This window comes from Uranotaenia lowii, chromosome 1, assembly GCF_029784155.1.
Source record: "Uranotaenia lowii strain MFRU-FL chromosome 1, ASM2978415v1, whole genome shotgun sequence".
Classification (NCBI taxonomy): Eukaryota; Metazoa; Arthropoda; class Insecta; order Diptera; family Culicidae; genus Uranotaenia; species Uranotaenia lowii.
Genome location: NC_073691.1, coordinates 124,391,634 through 124,411,003, shown reverse-complemented (window position 1 = coordinate 124,411,003; position 19,370 = coordinate 124,391,634). Strand labels below are relative to the sequence as shown.

Sequence of the window (19,370 nt, the reverse complement as noted above, 5' to 3'; positions counted from 1 at the left end):
GCGAACGTTATCGACCTTCTTGAAAAACATTTTTGACATGTCGCTTAGAATTCCCATATAGGTTCTTTAAAACACCTTCAAGTATCTTAATGGTGCGTTTTGGAATGTTACGCGAACGTTATCGACCTTCTTGAAAGAAGTTCCATTAAATGCGCTTAGAAGTTCCGTTATCGGTAGTATTAACCTTTCAAAGGGCGATGTAAGTTCCTGAGTAACTTTTAGGCGACAAGAGTCACCTGAAGTTCCCGTAATACGTTTTTTCAGCCAAATGTGAACTTCGGAGTTCGGAGTTAAGTAAAAACGCGACTTTTGGTTGCTTGGGTTAGCCATCTGGAGACTTTCATTAATTAATTACCAAAGTGTTTTATTGAAATATCTTGCCTGCCCGAGTACCTTGTTTACTTTCATCATATCAAATAATGCTTTAAATCGGTGGAGCCTTTTACCTCTTTCATTTTTACAATATCTTCTCTCTATTTTCCGCCTTTCTCGATTCTTTCTTCGCTCTTTGAATTTCATCATTCTATCTTTGCTTTCCTGGGAACCTTTTTTTATCCCTGTTTTCTTTAAATTCTCGTCTCAAATAATCTATTCCATATTGGTGTATTATGTAAAATTTGTATAATGTTTTTCATTTATTATCATCATTATTCTGCTGATCATCATCATTATTCTGCTGATCATCGGATCTGCAACTAATAATGACTATGTCTTCTCAAAACAAGGGATTACTTCATATCAATTTGTATTACATTCAAGCGGTTCTTCGGAATTTTTCAACTTGGCCGAGAATCGCATCGAGTTTCATCATATCTGTTTTCGGATGATCCGAGTTTCGAGTCTTTCATCGGGAGAGTAAAATAATCCGAGTCTTTCATCGGAATATTTTTAAAATGATCCGAGTCTTTCATCGGAGGGACGAAGAAAATCAATGTACCAGTCTTTCATTGGATAAATCATTGTTTTATCTACTATTTTCTTCTAAATGTTTGTTAAACTCGAGTCTTTCATCGAGTATCAAATTTTGCTTATCTTTCCCATTCATTCATTGAATATTTAATTTAGTTTTTTTTTGGGAGTCTTTCACCGAATTGTTCTGCTTTCGAACTCCATTTAGTTTTTTTTTGAGTCTTTCATCGAATTGTTCTGTTTTCGAATCTTTCATCGGCTTATCAATCAAAAGGAACAATCTAACGTAACCAGCAATTCCATATTTCGATCCTTCATCGAATATAGTTTACAGTAGCATTCCACCCGAGTCTTTCATCAGGTTCACTGTGCATTATTTGCTGTACGAGTCTTTCATCGTAGTATTTTAGCTCAGCAAATTATCAATATTGCTTCTACCAAACCGAGTCTTTCATCGGGAGAGCTTTTCAGTATTTTCTTCCGAGTCTTTCATCGGATATTCAGTAAAATCTTGACTGAGTCTTTCATCAAGTCATTTGCTGTACGAGTCTTTCATCGTAGTATTTTAGCTTAGCAAATTATCAATATTGCTTCTAAGAAACCGAGTCTTTCATCGGGAGAACTTTTCAGTATTTTCTTCCGAGTCTTTCATCGGATATTCAGTAAAATCTTGACTGAGTCTTTCATCAAGTCACTTCCAGCTTCGGTTTTTTTGTGGATCATTTTCCACATGTAACATGAACAAGATAAAATTATTGTTGTTCTTACCCGCTAAAAATCACTGCCAACTACGCCATTGTCGTACTTGTACGTTTATTTTCGGACCTTCCTTAATTTTTCATTTTTTTTTCACTTTTTATACGCGACTGTTAACCTCAAGATTCGTTAAAAGACTGAAGCTCATTCGGCAATCTCTTTCGTTCATCTTTTGCCTTCATTCAGTTTGTCTCGCTTTATCAGGTTTACACGATACATAAGTTTTACTCATTTTTGTAAAATATGTTCGTATCAAATGGTAATTCATACTCATTTTTGTTCGTAGCTATTATATCAATCCTTTATTCACTACACTAACTTCGAATAATAAACTTAAACTTAAACTTAAATTAAGACACACGTTTCTATTCCAGATCGCATCACGTTAAGCGTCATTACGAAAAATTTATAGCGGATCCTAGTATTAAGTGATTTTCTTAATCGTTGAAGCTTTTTAAATAAAATACCCTCCAGTGTTTTTAAAATCAGAATATTTAAAGATATGGAATTCAAATGGATTATTCTTGATCATTCCAATAATTTCGGATAAGTTAACCCTCTCAGACTGCTGACAGAATTTGCCAGCTGATTTTGAAATTTTAGGATTAGAAGATATTTTTTTCAATTTCCTTCGTTTTACAAGCTCTGTTACAAGTTTGAAATAATTTTAAAATTTTTTCAAAGTTTCTGATATGATTGTGGAGCTACCAGTTCAAATAAAAATATTGAAAGTAAGAACTAAGAGAATTAGCACCTCTGAAATTAAAAACACTTAAAATATATGTATATTATTTAAAAATTTTCAATAGAAAATTTTCAAAAAAGAAATTGTATGGGGGGTCACCGACCAAATATTTTAATTTTTGGTGGAAATGAACCGGGAAAAGCTCTACTTTCTGCTCATGCAAAAATTAGCGTTACTGTATTTTTTTTCTTTAAGTTCTTCTACGAAACACACCGTGAGGTATTTTTTAAAAGGATTGTTTTATGTTTTTTTTTTTGTGGTTTGGCAGCAAAACATCTAAATACTGATATCTCTTCGAATAATACAATTTTGTATAACCTCAACAAATTGACAGAATTTGAATGAATGGAAATATCTCGGTTTCCAATCACAGTAGAACCCCGCTTATGGGGCCTCCTCAGATAACACGAAATGTGAACATTCTTTTTCCTTCTGTTTTGCATACCATCCGGGAGCAAACCTCGATAATAAAATGGATCTTGTCTCGACATGATGGCCGGGAGCTCAGAAAAGCGAAGTTATATGACTTTTTGGGATAATGATTTCAATGAACTCTTTTTGGTCCTGCGGGATCTGGTAACCCTAGGTTAGTTTTATTTTAACAAGGTATGATAGATTCCCTTGAATCCTTATTCGAGCAAGCCCAGCTGTTCACCGCTCTAAACATCGAAGACGAAGAGGAGGAAGTATTTGTCCAGGTGCAGTTGGTCCCACTAAAGTCCCGAGGATCGCATGCTGGTCGAAAACCAAATATTCAAAGGAATGTTCTGGAAGCGAATCAACGATTTTTCAAAGACTGCTTCGCGTTGTACCCCACATTTGAAACAAAAACATGTTTTCGTCGTTATCTCATGTTGCGTGGGATGTAGGTATTTGCGCATATCGAGTGAGCTTGCCGCGAAATCCCAATACTTGCAGGAAAGATCCGACGCCGCCGGAAAACTTGGTTTGTCTACAATAGATATGTGCACCGTTGCATTGCGCATGCTGGCTTATGGTGTCTCGGCTGACTCTATGGACCAGCCAGGAATTTCTCCGCAGATTTTGCCAAAGCGTTTTGGAGCTGAACTCTAAAGAGTATTTACGGTCTCCTAATCCTTTCGAAATTCAAAAGCTGAGAGCCGAAAACAGCCAACGAGGTTTTCTAGGCATGCTGGGCAGTATCGATTGCATTCACTTGCGCTGGAAAAACTGCCCTTCAGCGTGGAAAGAACAGTTCCAAGGCAAGGGTCAAAAAGCAACGATCGTCCTGGAGATTGTGACGAGTAAAACCTGCTATATTTGGCATAGCTTTCTCAGGTGTTCCGGGACCAATAATGACACCATCGCCCCAAATCAATCTCCGTTGATCGTCAAAATAGTGATGGTTAATTCTTTCGTTTCTAAGTGGAAGATTATATATTTTTGTGATGTTTGTATATATTGAAATAAATCTATTTTTTTTTTAATTTTCAGGAAAATTTTCTGGGGCCCCCTTTCACTGTAGGAGATTACGTGTATGAAACAGGATATCTATTGGATGACGGGATATATCCCGATTATCCTTTTTGCATTAAAACTGTGAAAGCGCCCAAAACCACTAAGCAGGTTCTGTTCGCCAAGCACCAAGAAGAATTCAGGAAGACGTAGAGAGGTGTTTGGGCTTCTGCCAGGTGTCTGGCAGATCCTTCAGGTACCGTGCAGATTATGGGACAGGAGGATGATGTCCCAAATCATCTAAACCTGCATTATTATGCACAACATGCGTATAAAGCACATGGAGACGGAAACCTCAGACATAATTGAAGAGCACAACGTATTCGTTGAGCAATCCCAAGCAAACCTGCCTGAAGCTACACCAGGTTTGGCAAGTGGCTCGAGCCATATCGAACAAATGTTTTACCGTTGGAGCAGCCTTATCGACAAGGAAAATCCGAGCGATTGCAGGTGGATCTCATAAACCATCAATGGAACGAAAATGGGAACAACTAAATTGTTTGTATATAATAACGTCGACTTAACGATAAAAGTGAACAGTTTATATGGACGACCCCTTTTTGTAACCCACCCAACCCCTAACCCCCACCCAAAATTGGATACATGAAATCAATTTCCCGTTCCTCAAAAATTCCTAGTAAATTATTTCATTTCAATCTGATAAATAATAGCGAAAATGTTGCAAAAAAGTTGAACAATCTGGGCAACCCTTTATAAAAGTTTGATACCTAAAATCGATTTTTCGTCTCTAAAAACACCCCGTTGCAAATTTTCGTCTTAATTAAACTGGTCGATCCTTTGCAGAAGGAATCATTCGAAAATCTAAAAACAATTACCACCTAATGAAGAGATTAATCACCGTAATTTATGTTTGTAACTTAATTTATCGGCTTTATCGGTGAAAAGTGATGTCCTTTTTAGTAGGAACATCTTAAGATTATGAAATTTTGTGGATGGATAGAAAGTTAGAAAAAATAAAAGATGGTGAAAATGAGTGGGTAGAATTTATTTAGAAGCATTATCATCACATATCAAATTTTTGTTCAGAACGGGCCGACTACTTTGAAGAGGTAGATACAGATAGAGTTGCAGCTACCACCACACATTGGTAGGCCATGCGTGGTACGCCCCACAAGCGGAAAACTTTCAGTGCGAACGAAAAGATGATAAGTGATCGCTCATATAGGATCCTTTTAACTCAGCAACGCATCTATCGTAGCCTTCTCAGTTTGTTATCAAAATCCTTTTTCACCGACAAGGCCGATAAATTAAGTAACAATCAATTTTCATCTTTCCTTGTCCTAACGAATACTTATGCCAAATTTCAGCTCTCAAGTTCTTAAGACAGCTGAGATAACATTGGACAAACAAACACACGAACAACCATAGCAACAAACGAAATCATAAGTTAAAGGATGGGTATCCAGGATTACTATGGGGGAACGGCGGAAGAGCTGTACATCGGACATTTCTCATACTGCGAGCTAACGCCGATGGATGAAGGCGGAGAATCCGACAGCTTTGCAAGTGGTAATCTTTTAACGAAACACAATTTAGTTTTATGTCGAAGTACTGTAATGATTGATTTTAAAATCTCGTTTCCATATGCTGGAATATAATTGTTTTGCAACACGCGTTTGTTAAACATAAAAATTCCATTCTTCAAAACATTTATTTCAATGATTTCAGCTAGTAGAATTTTCTGTAGTATTTTCCTCCCTAAATGTATGCAAAATCCATATGAGTTTTCGCATTAACCTTCGTCGGGTGCGGTCGCATTTCCCTCGCTGGGCCGATTTCGTAAATGTTACGTGGAGAATGAGATGGATTTTAACCAGAATCGTGCGGAAAGGATTCGATATTGTTGAATTGTGAAAGCGACGTTAAATAAAAGTGATGAATTTGGTGTTTTGTCCACAATGGGATTTGCTAAAAGTTAATCTGTTGCAGCAAAGGAACCCTCGAAAAACTGGTTTTGATACTTGTGGAGGGGCTTTTAAATCTCAAAAAGTGATGTTATCTTGTTGAAAATGATTTTTCAGTGTGATGCGCTGATATATTTGTCTGCAAGGCGATGGTTTCAATGTTTATATCTGTTTTGAGTGTCTGCCAGTTGGCTTTTAATAAAATTTGGTGTTAAGATTTGTGCCTAGTGAAAATTGCCAAAGAATTATGGGGTGCATCATTTAGTTTTTCCTCCTCGACGTGTTAATGCATGAGCAAAATCCACCGGCTTGCTGCGATTGATCGCAATGAATTTTGGTGACAATTACTAAGAAGAAGTGTCCAATGTGGCGAAGAAGAAAGAGTATGTTGTAAGCAGGGCTATGATTGATAAATGCGTGGGAGAGCGGGCTTTGAGCAAGTCTGGCCTAGCGCGCCTTAGCGGGGCCATTAAAAACTCTAATTAATCAAATAAAGTGATGATGTGCTACCTTGGTTTAAATATCAACTGAGCATAAAGGTCAGGTGGAAGATTGGTGCAAAAAATTTATTTAGGGCGGGTGGAGTTAAAATACGGTTGCGTCGATAGAAGAATCAATCATAATTTTCAGTTCATTTTACCCTGGGTGAAGCTGAGTCTAGCTAGCTGATAGAAAACCGGTAAGGAAATTCCATATAGATATATACCATCCTTCTCTTACCCGTCGCTATTCCACGACTCATGTATGTATACATTTCCACAGGTGCTAGTGAGATGCTGATACCATAGGATTTTATACATAATTCAAATTTATTTCTCCTCTTCCTTTCCTCTAACCACTCTCTCGTAGTTTTCACTAATAGGTTAATTCATTCATATCAAGTAGGCGACGATTGTGCTTTCCTGATTGCTGCAACGCTGAGGGTCTACGTGCATGTTGTTCGGGTGACCCAAGACATGACTCAAATTTATCCAACAAAATGGGGGAACAGCTATACGTTGCCAAGGTTACGTGGCTAACTTACTATTACGGCAAAAGCATTTTAATTCATTCGCTCCTCGTCTTCCCCGTTTCTTTCGTCTGAGGGATGAATGAATCTCTGATTCGAAATATTTCTCCATTGAAATAATTCAAAACCGTAAAGTATTGCAACTGAGAACCAATTCTTAATTTTAGTCATTTCGTCTTATCATTTGAAAAAAAAAAATACAAGAATTTAACCTTTATTTTTTCAAAAGGGATAGAACCAACAAAAAGTTTATAAATAGCTATCTCTAAGAGCCATTCCAATAATATTTTTCTTAAATATGGAGCATAACAATCATGTTTTTTATAAAACTTAAATTTATATGCTTTTCGCCATATTGCAAAATAAAAAAAAACTATCCTGGAATGTAAAATTTGAACACTTGACGATTAATTCTAGACCATAATGGGCTTTTCAGGATACGGTGGCGAGTTTCGTGTCGTGGCCAGAAGGGCAACATGCGATGCGACTTAGATGACAATATGGTGCAACCATTACCTAATATGGAATAGGTTGTAAGTGTCAAAGGGAATAGTTATTAAATTAATGTGTTTAAAGTGAATAAACTTTCAATCAATATAAGGGTGCACTTGTGGAAAGATACTTACTTTTTTTTATTTTCAGATATTCATGGAATGTACAGTTTCAGTTATTAGTATACTTAAAATTTGTGCAGATTCTCTATCCTCGAATCTCACTGTTTACTATTCATTTATATCGCAATTAACGTCTGAATTCCATGTAATTAAATTGTTTATTTCCTACAGCATGTACATCGCCAACAGGATGTGAACATTTATTATAACAATTTTTTTTATTCGTTTATTATAACAATACATCTTCCTTGAATATTATTAGCAGGACGCGGTCATGTTTACTGTTCTTAATTTTCTGTACTTAAAATGAATCTATCATTTTCGATATTTTGTTTCAAATGTTTTGCATCGCTTTTTTTTAATACTTTCAAAAATGTTTATTTTAGATGGAAATAAATATGGTTAAGGTGATTAAGGTCGTCTACAGCTAAAGGTAAGCTTAGTGTGTCTTGAGGTAAGTTGGGTATAAAGGTGAGATTATTCTGTTGTATAATTATTTCATTTATTGATAATATCATATATGAACGTTCAATCAGTTGCCAGCTGGGCAGGTATCTACACGCATGCGGAATACCTGTCGTAGATTCATAACACTGAGAATGTTACGAATTTTATACGGTTGCGAAACTGTTTGCTCGTTCTACAAATAAGACATACACATACACGAAATACATTCATTACATGACAGTTCACACGAAGCCATGGTGTCGGGTATGTGGTAATTTGCATTGAAGATTGGCCGAACTTATAATCTAAAGAATGCAATTTAGCGCATACGTTGGCGAAACTGCGGTGAATCCGTGCACCCATGGTGGATTATCTACATACATACATACATACTAAATGTATGCAAAATCCATATGTTCAGAAAAAAAGTAAAAATTAGTTTCAACAAATTCAAAAATTATTGCATTTGATGATTTTATGTATAATGGTTTTTATGGCATAAAAAATTTATGAAAAACCATAAATTTACATACATTTTCATTCGATTCTTCATTATAAACTAAGTTTATTTTAACTTATCCCTTTTTCTTAGAAGGTAAAAATTGCATGTTTGTAGAAAATTTAAAAAAAAAACTGAAGAAACCAATATTTTTTCTGACTCTGTCAATATGATGTCCCACCAACCTTAAATCATTTGATCCCTAAAGGATATGATTACCTGACGCCATTGAAGTTGAAAAGTGTTGCATGTAGCCCCAGTTGACTGTATTTGCTTTCAGGTACCAAGATAGAGGGACCTCATACGAAGACGTATCACCAATCGCGTCTAAGAATTTCATGGCTCAAAACAACCTCAAGGAGTTTTTTAAATTGCCAACGAATCGAATCAAACGAATCGTCACGAGTAGTGTTGGTATATGTAGACTCAAAAAGGCTAAATATTCCGAAGGTTGCTTGGGCGAACGTGGACGCTTAGTGAAATGTACGTAAAGGGTGATACGGTCAAAATTTGGCCAAGGGAAAACGCGTGTAAATCGGTGAAATAGTTTATTTAAAAAATCAAATTATATTTCTTTTTCAAGTTTAATTAGTATAAAATTCAGGAAAAATATTCAGATAGGCTTCCGTTTTTCCAAATCTGAATTGCCGGGCCTTACGCTTAATCCCTGCCATCAAATTTTGTACAGCCACCTTGTCCACCTTCTTCGCCGCAGAAAGCCAGTTTGCCTTGAAATGCTGCTCGTCCTTAGCAGTTTTTTTGGTCTTCTTTAGGTTCCGCTTGACAATAGACCAGTATTTCTCAATTGGGCGGAGATCTGGCGTGTTGGGAGGGTTCTTGTCCTTGGGAACCACCTGCACGTTGTTGGCGGCGTACCACTGCATGGCCTGTTTACCGTAATGGCAGGATGCCAAATTCGGCCAAAACAGTACGGAACTACCGTGTTTCTTCTGGAAAGGCAGTAGACGTTTATTCAAACACTCTTTCACGTAAATTTCTTGATTGACAGTCACGGGAGCTATGAAAATGCTGCTTTTCAAGCCACAGGTACAGATGGCTTGCCAAACCAGATATTTCTTCGCGAACTTTGACAGTTTCATGTTCTTGAAAATATCTGCTACCTTTCCCTTTCCTTTTGCCGTATATAACTCCTGTCCCGGAAGCTGCTTGTAGTCGGTTTTGAAGTAGGTTTCGTCGTCCATTACCACGCAGTCAAACTTCGTCAGCATCGTCGTGTACAGCCTCCAAGATCACGCTTTGGCCATCGTATTTTGTTTATCATCGCGATTTGGAGTCACTACTTTCTTGTTATTCGATAGTCCGGTTCGTTTTTTGGCTCGATGCGCGGTTGTAAACGATACACCCAGCTTATTTGCGGCATCTCGGAGAGAGAGGTTAGGGTAACGATGCCAGAATTTTATCCACTCCCATCCGGGCCTAGCAATTCCGGGCATTTTTTCAAAAAAACCTGGCAAAATCCGGACATGGATTTCAATTTTTCAAATCCAAAAACCGGGCAAAAACCGGGCAAAATTGAGGTGTTATTGTATATAAAAGCAAAGAAAACATGCAAAAAAATGAAATTAATATTTCATTAATGTAATTGCAGACTTCCAAAAACTTTTTGGAACACTTTAATATTGGAAGGTGTATAAAAGTAAATCAGCGAAAATATTTGAAACAACCGTTGAAAATTTGCATACCGTTAATCGATTTAGCTGAAACTTACTCAAAAATTGTGATTTTTTTTTGGTTTCTATGTGAAAATTGTGAAAAAATCCGGGCAATATCCGGACTTTTTTCACGATATCCGGGCAACCGGGCCGGACCGGACTTTCTCGAAATTTTGAATCAAATATCCGGGCAAACCCGGATAAAACCGGGCAATCTGGCAAGCTTAGGTTAGGGTTTCGCTTGAAACTACCGACAACTTTCTTTGCGTCTCAGCGACTTCCGGTTTTCGATTTTCCCCGATCGAGACTTCCTGGCTGTCGACAAACGTTCTCCAAACACTTTAATTACATTTGTAACGATTGATTTGGCAAATTTTAGCGATTTTGCCAGCTTTGCGTGCGAGTAGCTCGGATTTTCGCGATGCGCGAGCAAAATTTTGATATGCTGCTCTTCTTCCTTGGTTGGCATTCCGACAACTGAAGAGTGAATTCCAAAATCAAAATAGGAGCAACATTCTACACACACACCTTCAAAATGAGGGGTGTTCAGGTTTTTTAAATGCAAAATTCAAAGAAATACGTCAAGTTGATATTGACCAAATTTTGACCGTATCACCCTTTATCATCAATAACTCAGTCTATAGTTTGAATTTTTTTAAAACTGTTTTCAACGTTTGAAAGCCTGTGAATTAAGTATCAAGTAGGAAAAACTTGGTTTGTATTTGAAATTTTTTTTTCTGTTTATAAAAATGTAATTTCAAAATCTTAAAATATCTATTTTTCCTAGGGCTTGCTAACAAACAGCTCTCCTGATGATACCAAAAAGCATTTAGAAGCAACGGGTTATAGAATGTGTTAGAACAACTTTTTTTCTTTGTATATGTACAGTTAGAGTGCTATTTTTTATAGTCATTTAATGATAAATTTTTGATATTTAAAAAAATAAGGACTTTTTCATAGAGTAAGCCAGTATTGGAAAAATGGATAGGAACCCTATCAAATGGTTAACTTTGAAGAAAAAATGAAAATGGAAATAATGGGAGGGCCTGGGGGAATGTGTGAAAGTAAAAAAATCGAGATAACCATCTAGAACGAATCCTTCACTGTTAAACATCATATGCTATTTTGATCATAATTTTATTTCACTACTTGATAAAGTAGGGCTTGTAAAACGCATTGCAATATTTAAAATTTTAACCAAATTTATTGATTTTATAAATGAATGCAATAGTGTAGTAGATGTAGATGCACTAGAATTTCACTTGACAGTAGAATAATCATAACATGTAAGTACATAAACCTAAACTGAACAATAAATTTAATAAAAAAAAAAAAAATTCCTATGTTTTGATCTCGTTGAAAAAATCCTGCTAACTGAAAAATACATTTTGTTTGGAGCCAAATGGGTATAAGTGCAGCCCTTTGCCACCAACCCAAATGTCATTTCCAGTAAGAAGTGTTTTTTTCATCGGTACGAAAAATTTAAAAAACAAGTGGAATTTAATTTGCATTTGAAAAGTGAATTATATTTTAAAATTTAACATCAACAGCTAATCATTTCATTGCATTTAGTGATAATTCTAGTGAACAAAATAATATAAAATTTTGTATTTTTTTCTATTCTACCCCAATAAATGAATTCCAAATTCCTGATTTCTCTTCATAATTATAAGGAGCATGCCACAAATTTCGGCCTAGGCTCAATATTTATTTCTATGAGATGATTGAGTTAACGTTGAAATTATTCGTAAAAGTACTGTTAAACATCGACTCATAACTAGCGGAAGTCCATTTTTCAATGAACAATTCATCAGGAAAAGGCGCAGGAAACATGCAATGATTGAAAATTCATAGAGAAATACCTTTAACGAATTATTGTTATAAATATCCTGATGAAAAATTGACGTTTGGAGAGAATTACTCCAACTGACAAGACAAGGTTGCATTTTAGACATGAAATCTCTCGATTACCTGTACCAGGGTACATTTCCCATCAGAACAGTAAAAAATGAATATGTTTATAAATTATTTGACTTCCACCTAATTAGATACCTATGTTTTCGGAATCAAATCAACAAGACAAAATCACCTTAAAATAGAAATTTGTTGGTGGCAAAGGGGTATAAGTGAATTTATTGGGTGGCAAAGGGGTATAAGTGCATGCGTTTGGAGCCAAAGGGGTATAGGTGAAAAAATCAAAAATCATGTGCCGTCTCAATTAACGTCAAATTGTCAAATAGAGGTTGTTTTTCTCAAAAATGATGTCAAATTATTTGTTTTTATTTAAGAAGATCAAACTCATTGAAAAATTTCATAAAAAATATCTATGGATTTTATTGGAACACAACGGCTCCAAGGGCCTCATTTGTATTTTGTAGCTAAAAATATTGAGTAATTGTTATAATTTTTGCCCCTAAATGTATGCAGCGTCATTGTTCTGTTCTCGATTTTAAATATTTTTAAAATGTAACGTTAAAAATCAAGTTTAGATTGATAAGCTAGTATCTGTAAATATTATGAAGGTGTTTTGTATCTGTTATGATCATGAAAACTCGTTAAAACCGTCAGAATAGAGACTGATCAATGTCACCCCAAAGCATCAAATTCTGAACAGAGACGGAAACGATTTTTAAATATAATTTTAAGAGGTCTAATAAATTTATGCATCCATGATTTATGTTTATAGGAGTACAGTACTGGTTTTAAAAATATAAAACATGCCACATTCCCCATAGCAGATAAAATAATCGAAATATATTGAAAAAAGTGATCAATCTTACCCGGGATTACGGTACCTATCTATTTCAACATTCAGTGTGACGAAAAATGATGAACTTCACAATTGTTTCAAGTGAGTAAGTATACATTGACTTGTTGAGGTGAGCATTTGGAAAAATGTAAAAAAAACACCTAAAATATTTACTCTTGAACCATCGTTAACTATCCTATCCACAGGCATCAAGTTCACAATAATGTAAGTTTTTGGCTTACACTACAGAATGTTGTACAATGTAAATTTTTAGCTCTTACAAAACTTTGCCGGATAAATCGAAGGGAAATAATAATTAAACAAGCTCTCAATGCCCAGATATGCTTATTATGTTATTTTGTAGTAATTTTACACTTTTATAAAATTTGTTGACTAAAATTACTTCTCTTACGCTTCTATTTTTTTTTTAAAGTGAATCTACTAAATTTTCATTGCTTAGAACTTGTAACGTCAGTTTTATTTGGCATTCAGCCAAATCTTGTCGGAAAGGGCACAGGAGAATTTAAAAATTTTTTACCGTAATTTAAGAAGTATAATGTATCATAAGCTTGCCAGATTGCCCGGTTTTATCCGGGTTTGCCCGGATATTTGATGCAAAATTTCGATAAAGTCCGGTCCGGCCCGGTTGCCCGGATATCGTGAAAAAAGTCCGGATATTGCCCGGATTTTTCCACAATTTTCACAAAGAAACCAAAAAAATCAAAGTTTTTGAGTAAGTTTCAGCAAAATCGATTAACGGTATGTAAATTTTCAACGGTTGTTTCAAATAATTTCGCTGATTTATTTTTATAAACCTTCGAATATTTAAGTGTTCCAAAAAGTTTTTGAAAGTCTGCAATTACATTAATAAAATATTAATTTCAAATCTTTTTGCATTTTTTCTTTGCTTTTATGTATAATTACACCTAAATTTTGCCCGGTTTTTGGATTTGAAAAATTGAAATCCATGCCCGGATTTTGCCAGGTTTTTTTGAAAAAATGCCCGGAATTGCTAGGCCCGGATGGAAGTGGAAAAAATTCTGGCAACCTTAATGTATCATTCAAAAATATTTAGGCTGGAACAAATATAAATTTCTTCTATTGATAATGCTAATGCTGCATACACCGAGGATCACTAGCTGGATAGTAATGACGACATAATCGGGAATATATCACCTTATTATATTGTACACCGTGGGGACACTTTATATTAGGTGAACCCTCTTCATGGGACATCTTTCAAGAGCAAATAAACATAACACGATTAGCTCTTTGTTACATATTATATATATTTGTATTTTCCTGTCTCATTAAATACTTTATAACAACAATTTAAAGTCCTATTACAGTTTGGATGATATGTATCGGTTTACATTTGCCCTTCATTTTTAATTATTGTGTGGTTTAGTTGTGTGTTCTTGTTCGTGTATAGTGTATATGTTTGGTTTGGAATTGTTTCTTATTTCTTAAAATTGTATGATTATGCTCGATAGGCTTCTCAGAAACGTTTCCTCCAATGCAAAGATGCATTTTAGTTTGTTTTTGTTTTGCTATGATAAACATACATAAACCGTCTCTTTGCTTCCGACAAAACGTGATCGCTTATACTTTTCCACCTTCTTCCATCACTCAACGTGTTTTAAAATCTTTTCTTCACTGTACAATGCCAACACTTTGTAACTTGCACCATCCGATGTTTCTTCAACAAATCCTATATAGCTCCAACTTACGGCCTTCGGTTTCCCTATGTCATTCAAACTTTATGGGTTCGTGCTCATAACCAATCATCTATGTACATATGTAGGTATAGTAACATAATTCTACAGAGCTCGTCTAATGCTGTTTTGTTTTTTTTTAATTGCCGTGTTCATGGGTGTATTTTTTTGTTGTTGTATACATACTTCTAATAATTACAATATAATTTATGTCGCGTACATAGTAGTTAATCGCATCATTCTGTTCCCTGTAGGAACTTTCCCCCCTCCCCCAATTAGTAAATGTGTATGTATATTCACACTTTTTGTGACCTTGCTCTTTCTGTTGTATGTATATATTTGCTCTGCTTTGCGATTACTCGATCTAATATATTTTTGGTTTCTTAGCAATTTCTTCACCTTCGTGTGTATGTATATATGTATATTTTTTGTTTGTTCATGCGTGGGTGTGTTGTATATATGTGTATATTTATAATTGCATTTCGTTCAATTTTCATGTGTAGCACATTATGATATGTATGAGTTCATTAGTCTCAGAATAATGTTATCAGTAACAATTAATGTGATGACATCGATACGTCAGACGAAAACTGCCGTCCCAAGAAGAAGTGTTCGGTGAACTTCAACGGAGCGTTGTGAATAAGACACACACGTCATTGATTCACATAAAATAACAAATACCATGGTTGAACCCTCTCAACTGGTCGGATAGAATCTGTGTTATTCTCCATTAAAAGGACATTCGGAGTGGATTTTTTCAAGAATTTGAAAATAAAACCAAATGGAACAAGTAAAACCGATTGATCGTTTTGGAATCTATGAATCACATTCATTCAAACAATATTATTTTCGAACATATGAAAACAGCTATTTCAAGGAATGGTATTTGTTGATAGCAAGTTTTAATCGATGTCTTGAATACTGGTTTAATTAAAAATAAATCAAGAATTCTCAATTGAATCCTCTCGTGATAGAATTTGCAGTGAATCAAAATTTTACTCTTATTTGCTTACAGCTGCAACTGAAATTTGTGTTACCTAATGATTCGATCTTTAAAAACAAAGAAAAACTAAGCAGGTGATCAATGATATTGCAATATCGATGTTTTACATGAAATACTAGTAATCTACACCAAGGCGTTTTACGTCAGACTGAAATCTTTTATTCTTTTTTATTTTTATTTTTTGGGGAAGGGCTCTTCACTATTGTTTATATTCCATTGATTCCAACATTCAAAACACACGAAGAACTTCAAAACATTTATATGGTTTTTTTATTCCCTCGTTTTCAATCTTCGGTTCTTTCTGTTTCTGTTGGAATAAGGGATTCTTCCATGGATTGTTGCATTTTATAATTTAATCTATTTTCTTATGGAAGGTCACCATTGATATGTATTAGGTTTCAATTGTTTCATTGACTGGGTTTTCTGATTAATTATGTAATTGCCTCCGTTTACATAACATACTTGTAGAAGTTCATTACACATAACATCTATTTTATGTTTGTTTCATTTAAGTGGGAACCTTTGTGTTTCAATATACATTTGTTCTATTTCTACAATTTATCATACTTTTTTTCTTTCGTTTTTTGCATAATCAGTTCTATTAAGGTTATTTTTAGAATTCTTATAATCTATACACGTATCTGTCTTTTTGATAAGATTTGTGATCCACCACCCTTCACAACTCGCTCGAAAAACCATCATTGCGAAAAAAAAAAACTCATATTCAAATAAATCTATTTACAGAAATTAAAATGTATGTAGGGAGTTGAACCAAAAATATGCTCACTTTAACACTTTTTGACAGCTCATACAATGGACAGAATGTACTTTTTTTATATTTTATCCTAGCACCATTGGAATGATTTTCACAATATGTAGTTCGAATATTTTCACTTCAATAAATGCAAGCCCAGCTTAGGTTCAAACGATTTGAGTTCACAACGATCATTAAAGATTTTTCTTGTTTAAGATTTAAAGCTTGCAAGGTTCCAAGTGAATTAACAAGCAACAACTCTGTCTGTTCCTTTCTCACTCTTCCGTCTGATGGATAGCTCTAGGGGTTTAAATGAACTATAAAATAAAACATCTGTAACAATTGATTTACTCATAACAATGAAAGAACCAACAAATAAAACTCTGAGCACTGAACAAGAAATTTGTACCGCTTTGGTTGATTGATACAGATGATCTTTTAAAAACTATTAATCATCATTGTTCTTATAAAACACAAAACTCTAACTCCGCCAACATATTATATTGATAGGATAGACACGAATGCCATAATGCTGGTAAAGTGTCAAAAATAAAACCTAAAAAAAAAAAAAAAATTGATAGATAACATTTCCATAAGCCACTGTCAAAAATACTGTCTATCACACCTTTACCCATCGTTACATAACCTCGATGATAGAAAATTTATTATTTTATTTCGATATGAGGATGAGAACTGTTGCGAATTTATAACTCTTTTGTTGGAAATCTTAAAAAATAACACAAATTTTAACACTCACAAAATATCACGAAATCAAAACATAAAAGTAACTGTTTTCCAACAAACATATACCTAATATACGATAGTATATCGTTTGGTATGAAGTCGTTTGGCATAATGGTCGTTTGGCATAATGATCATTTGCCTTAATTTTCGTTTAGCATAATGTCATCTGGCATAAAAATAAATGAATATACATTTTCTTTTAGTATGTTTTGATAGGTAAAAAAACTGACTTAATTAAAAAAGACGAAATGCAATCAACTACAAATAACCTAATAAATCACTAAAAAACGGGGCCGTTCTCAAAATATGGTTCAAAACAACAAAAAAGCCTCCTCACGTTCGAACAAAAATGATGTAAAGGGACTGTCTCTAGCTATTGGTAGACCTCGAAACCTAGGGCTAAGAATAAACCTAGAAGCTCGTCAATGCAAAAAGATCTATGCTTTGGTGTTTTTATGCCAAACGAATTTTATGCCAAATGATCATTATGCCAAATGTTTTTATTATGATTTTACAATTTCACTTCACAAATGAATTTATGCAAAACGGCGTTGGACCGAAATATACATAATGTTCCGAAACAGATTGAAAAAAACGTCTGTATTCAACAAGGCCTGCTATGAAAAATTAGTTTTCCCTAAATCCACAAAATTTGCAGACATTGATTGATCAGTAACTTTTGAGATTTTTTAAATCCTATACTGCGTATGTAGGTGTGTAGGTTCTAAAACTGCTTCGTAAAACAAATTTGTATGTTAATGTGTGTTCTGCGCTCATCATTGCTCAACATTAAAACATTTATTAATCAACGCTGGTTTTGAAGACGATTTCTTTCCATGATGGTGAAAATTGAAGAAACAAAATTTCGCATTTTTTATTTTCATCCTGAGCATTCAAAGTATGTATGCATTTTCATATCAATATCTGATTTGCCACATACAACGGGCTTGTGATATAGCTCAGTTAACAAGTTGCTTCCTGAGCCGATGTCCGTGAGCTCGAGCCCAAGAGTAAACATCGAACACAGTTGTACCGGATAAGTTTTTCAATAACAACCCGCCAACTGCAACGTTGATAAAGTCGCGAATGTCATAAAGGAGATAAAACGACTATAATCGAAACAACAACAAAAAACACATACAATAATCTTTCATTTCCAATGCTATATCTGCACAGATTCAAGAATTATAATTAAATGAGTCAACTTAAAATATCCATTGAGATTTGTCAATAAAATCTTCTGTCTTGAACCTCGTCAACCAAATATATTTTAAAATTAGAAAACATACACAAAATACCAAAAGATTTACGCCTTCATCTAATGCTTATTACCATGATACTTCCTCGCGTTCGCCCATCATTAGTTAACACTTTCAACCTCACTTTTACATTAGAGTATATCATATGCATAATGTAGAAGTTTGCTAATAATAGTACGATTTTTTTTACTTATTTCATTCTTTTAAAGCATGTTGCTTGATATGTTTCTGTTGCATTAATTGGATATGTAGAACAAAAAGCACTAACTTCATCCTTTGATATGTATCGTTTACTTGTAGTTTTCTTACTTCGATCTTCGATAGACCATATTTTTTGTTTTTTTTTCTTCTGATAACTCGCCCAATATATGGAAACCTGTTCCAGACTAGAAAACTACCCGACTAATCGTCGAAAAAGCGCTTGTGAAATCAGCATTACAGTTGATTACAATATTTTGAGAACTGTGTGAGTAGGTGTCGTGTTTTGTCATTGCTATCAACTATAGAACGCAACGAGCAAACTAACGTCAACGTTTAAAATTCTGTGCATTGGCGACGGCGGCGGCTGTAGTTAGTTGTATCTTAAATCTCTCTTACTGCCGCTGTTGCATTGGATTTCAAAATGCTGTGTGGCCCTGTTGCAGCGCCGGGCCACTGCCGGAATATCCACCGGGGACAATACCACCCTGCAATACACCGCCACCTCCACCGGATGTACCGCCGTAGCCTCCAGCTGCTGCTGCCGCCTGTTGCTGTTGCTGCTGGATTTGGCGCTTGGCTTCCTCCACTGGCAAATCGTCGTCGGCCTCCAGCGCCGGATTAACTCGGCCGTTGCGTTCGTCCTTACCGACCATCGTGGCGGCGCCGTACATGCGCGTCATACCGCCAGCCATCACCGAAAGCTGGAAGATAAATACACCATTTGTTTTAGAACACAAAAAAGAGTGATTTCAAATTTATAGATGAGAACAAACATTTGTTCCAAATTATGTTAACTATAGTAAAGGGTGATACGGTCAAAATTTGGTCAAGGGAAAACGCGTCTAAAACGGTGAAATCGTTTATTTAAAAAATCAAATTAAATTTCTTTTTC

General features: G+C 35.0%; 1 protein-coding gene across 1 annotated transcript in view; it reads right to left on the bottom strand.

Moving 5' to 3' along the window:
* Positions 1–14,071: 14,071 nt before the first annotated feature.
* The window catches only part of LOC129739768 (high-affinity choline transporter 1), a 103,028-nt gene continuing 97,729 nt past the window's right edge, over positions 14,072–19,370 (bottom strand). Inside the window, exon 10 of the mRNA XM_055731288.1 lies at positions 14,072–19,179. Within this exon, the coding sequence (XP_055587263.1) occupies positions 18,895–19,179 (285 nt within the window). The 3' untranslated portion in view covers positions 14,072–18,894. The remainder of the gene's footprint in view (positions 19,180–19,370) is intronic.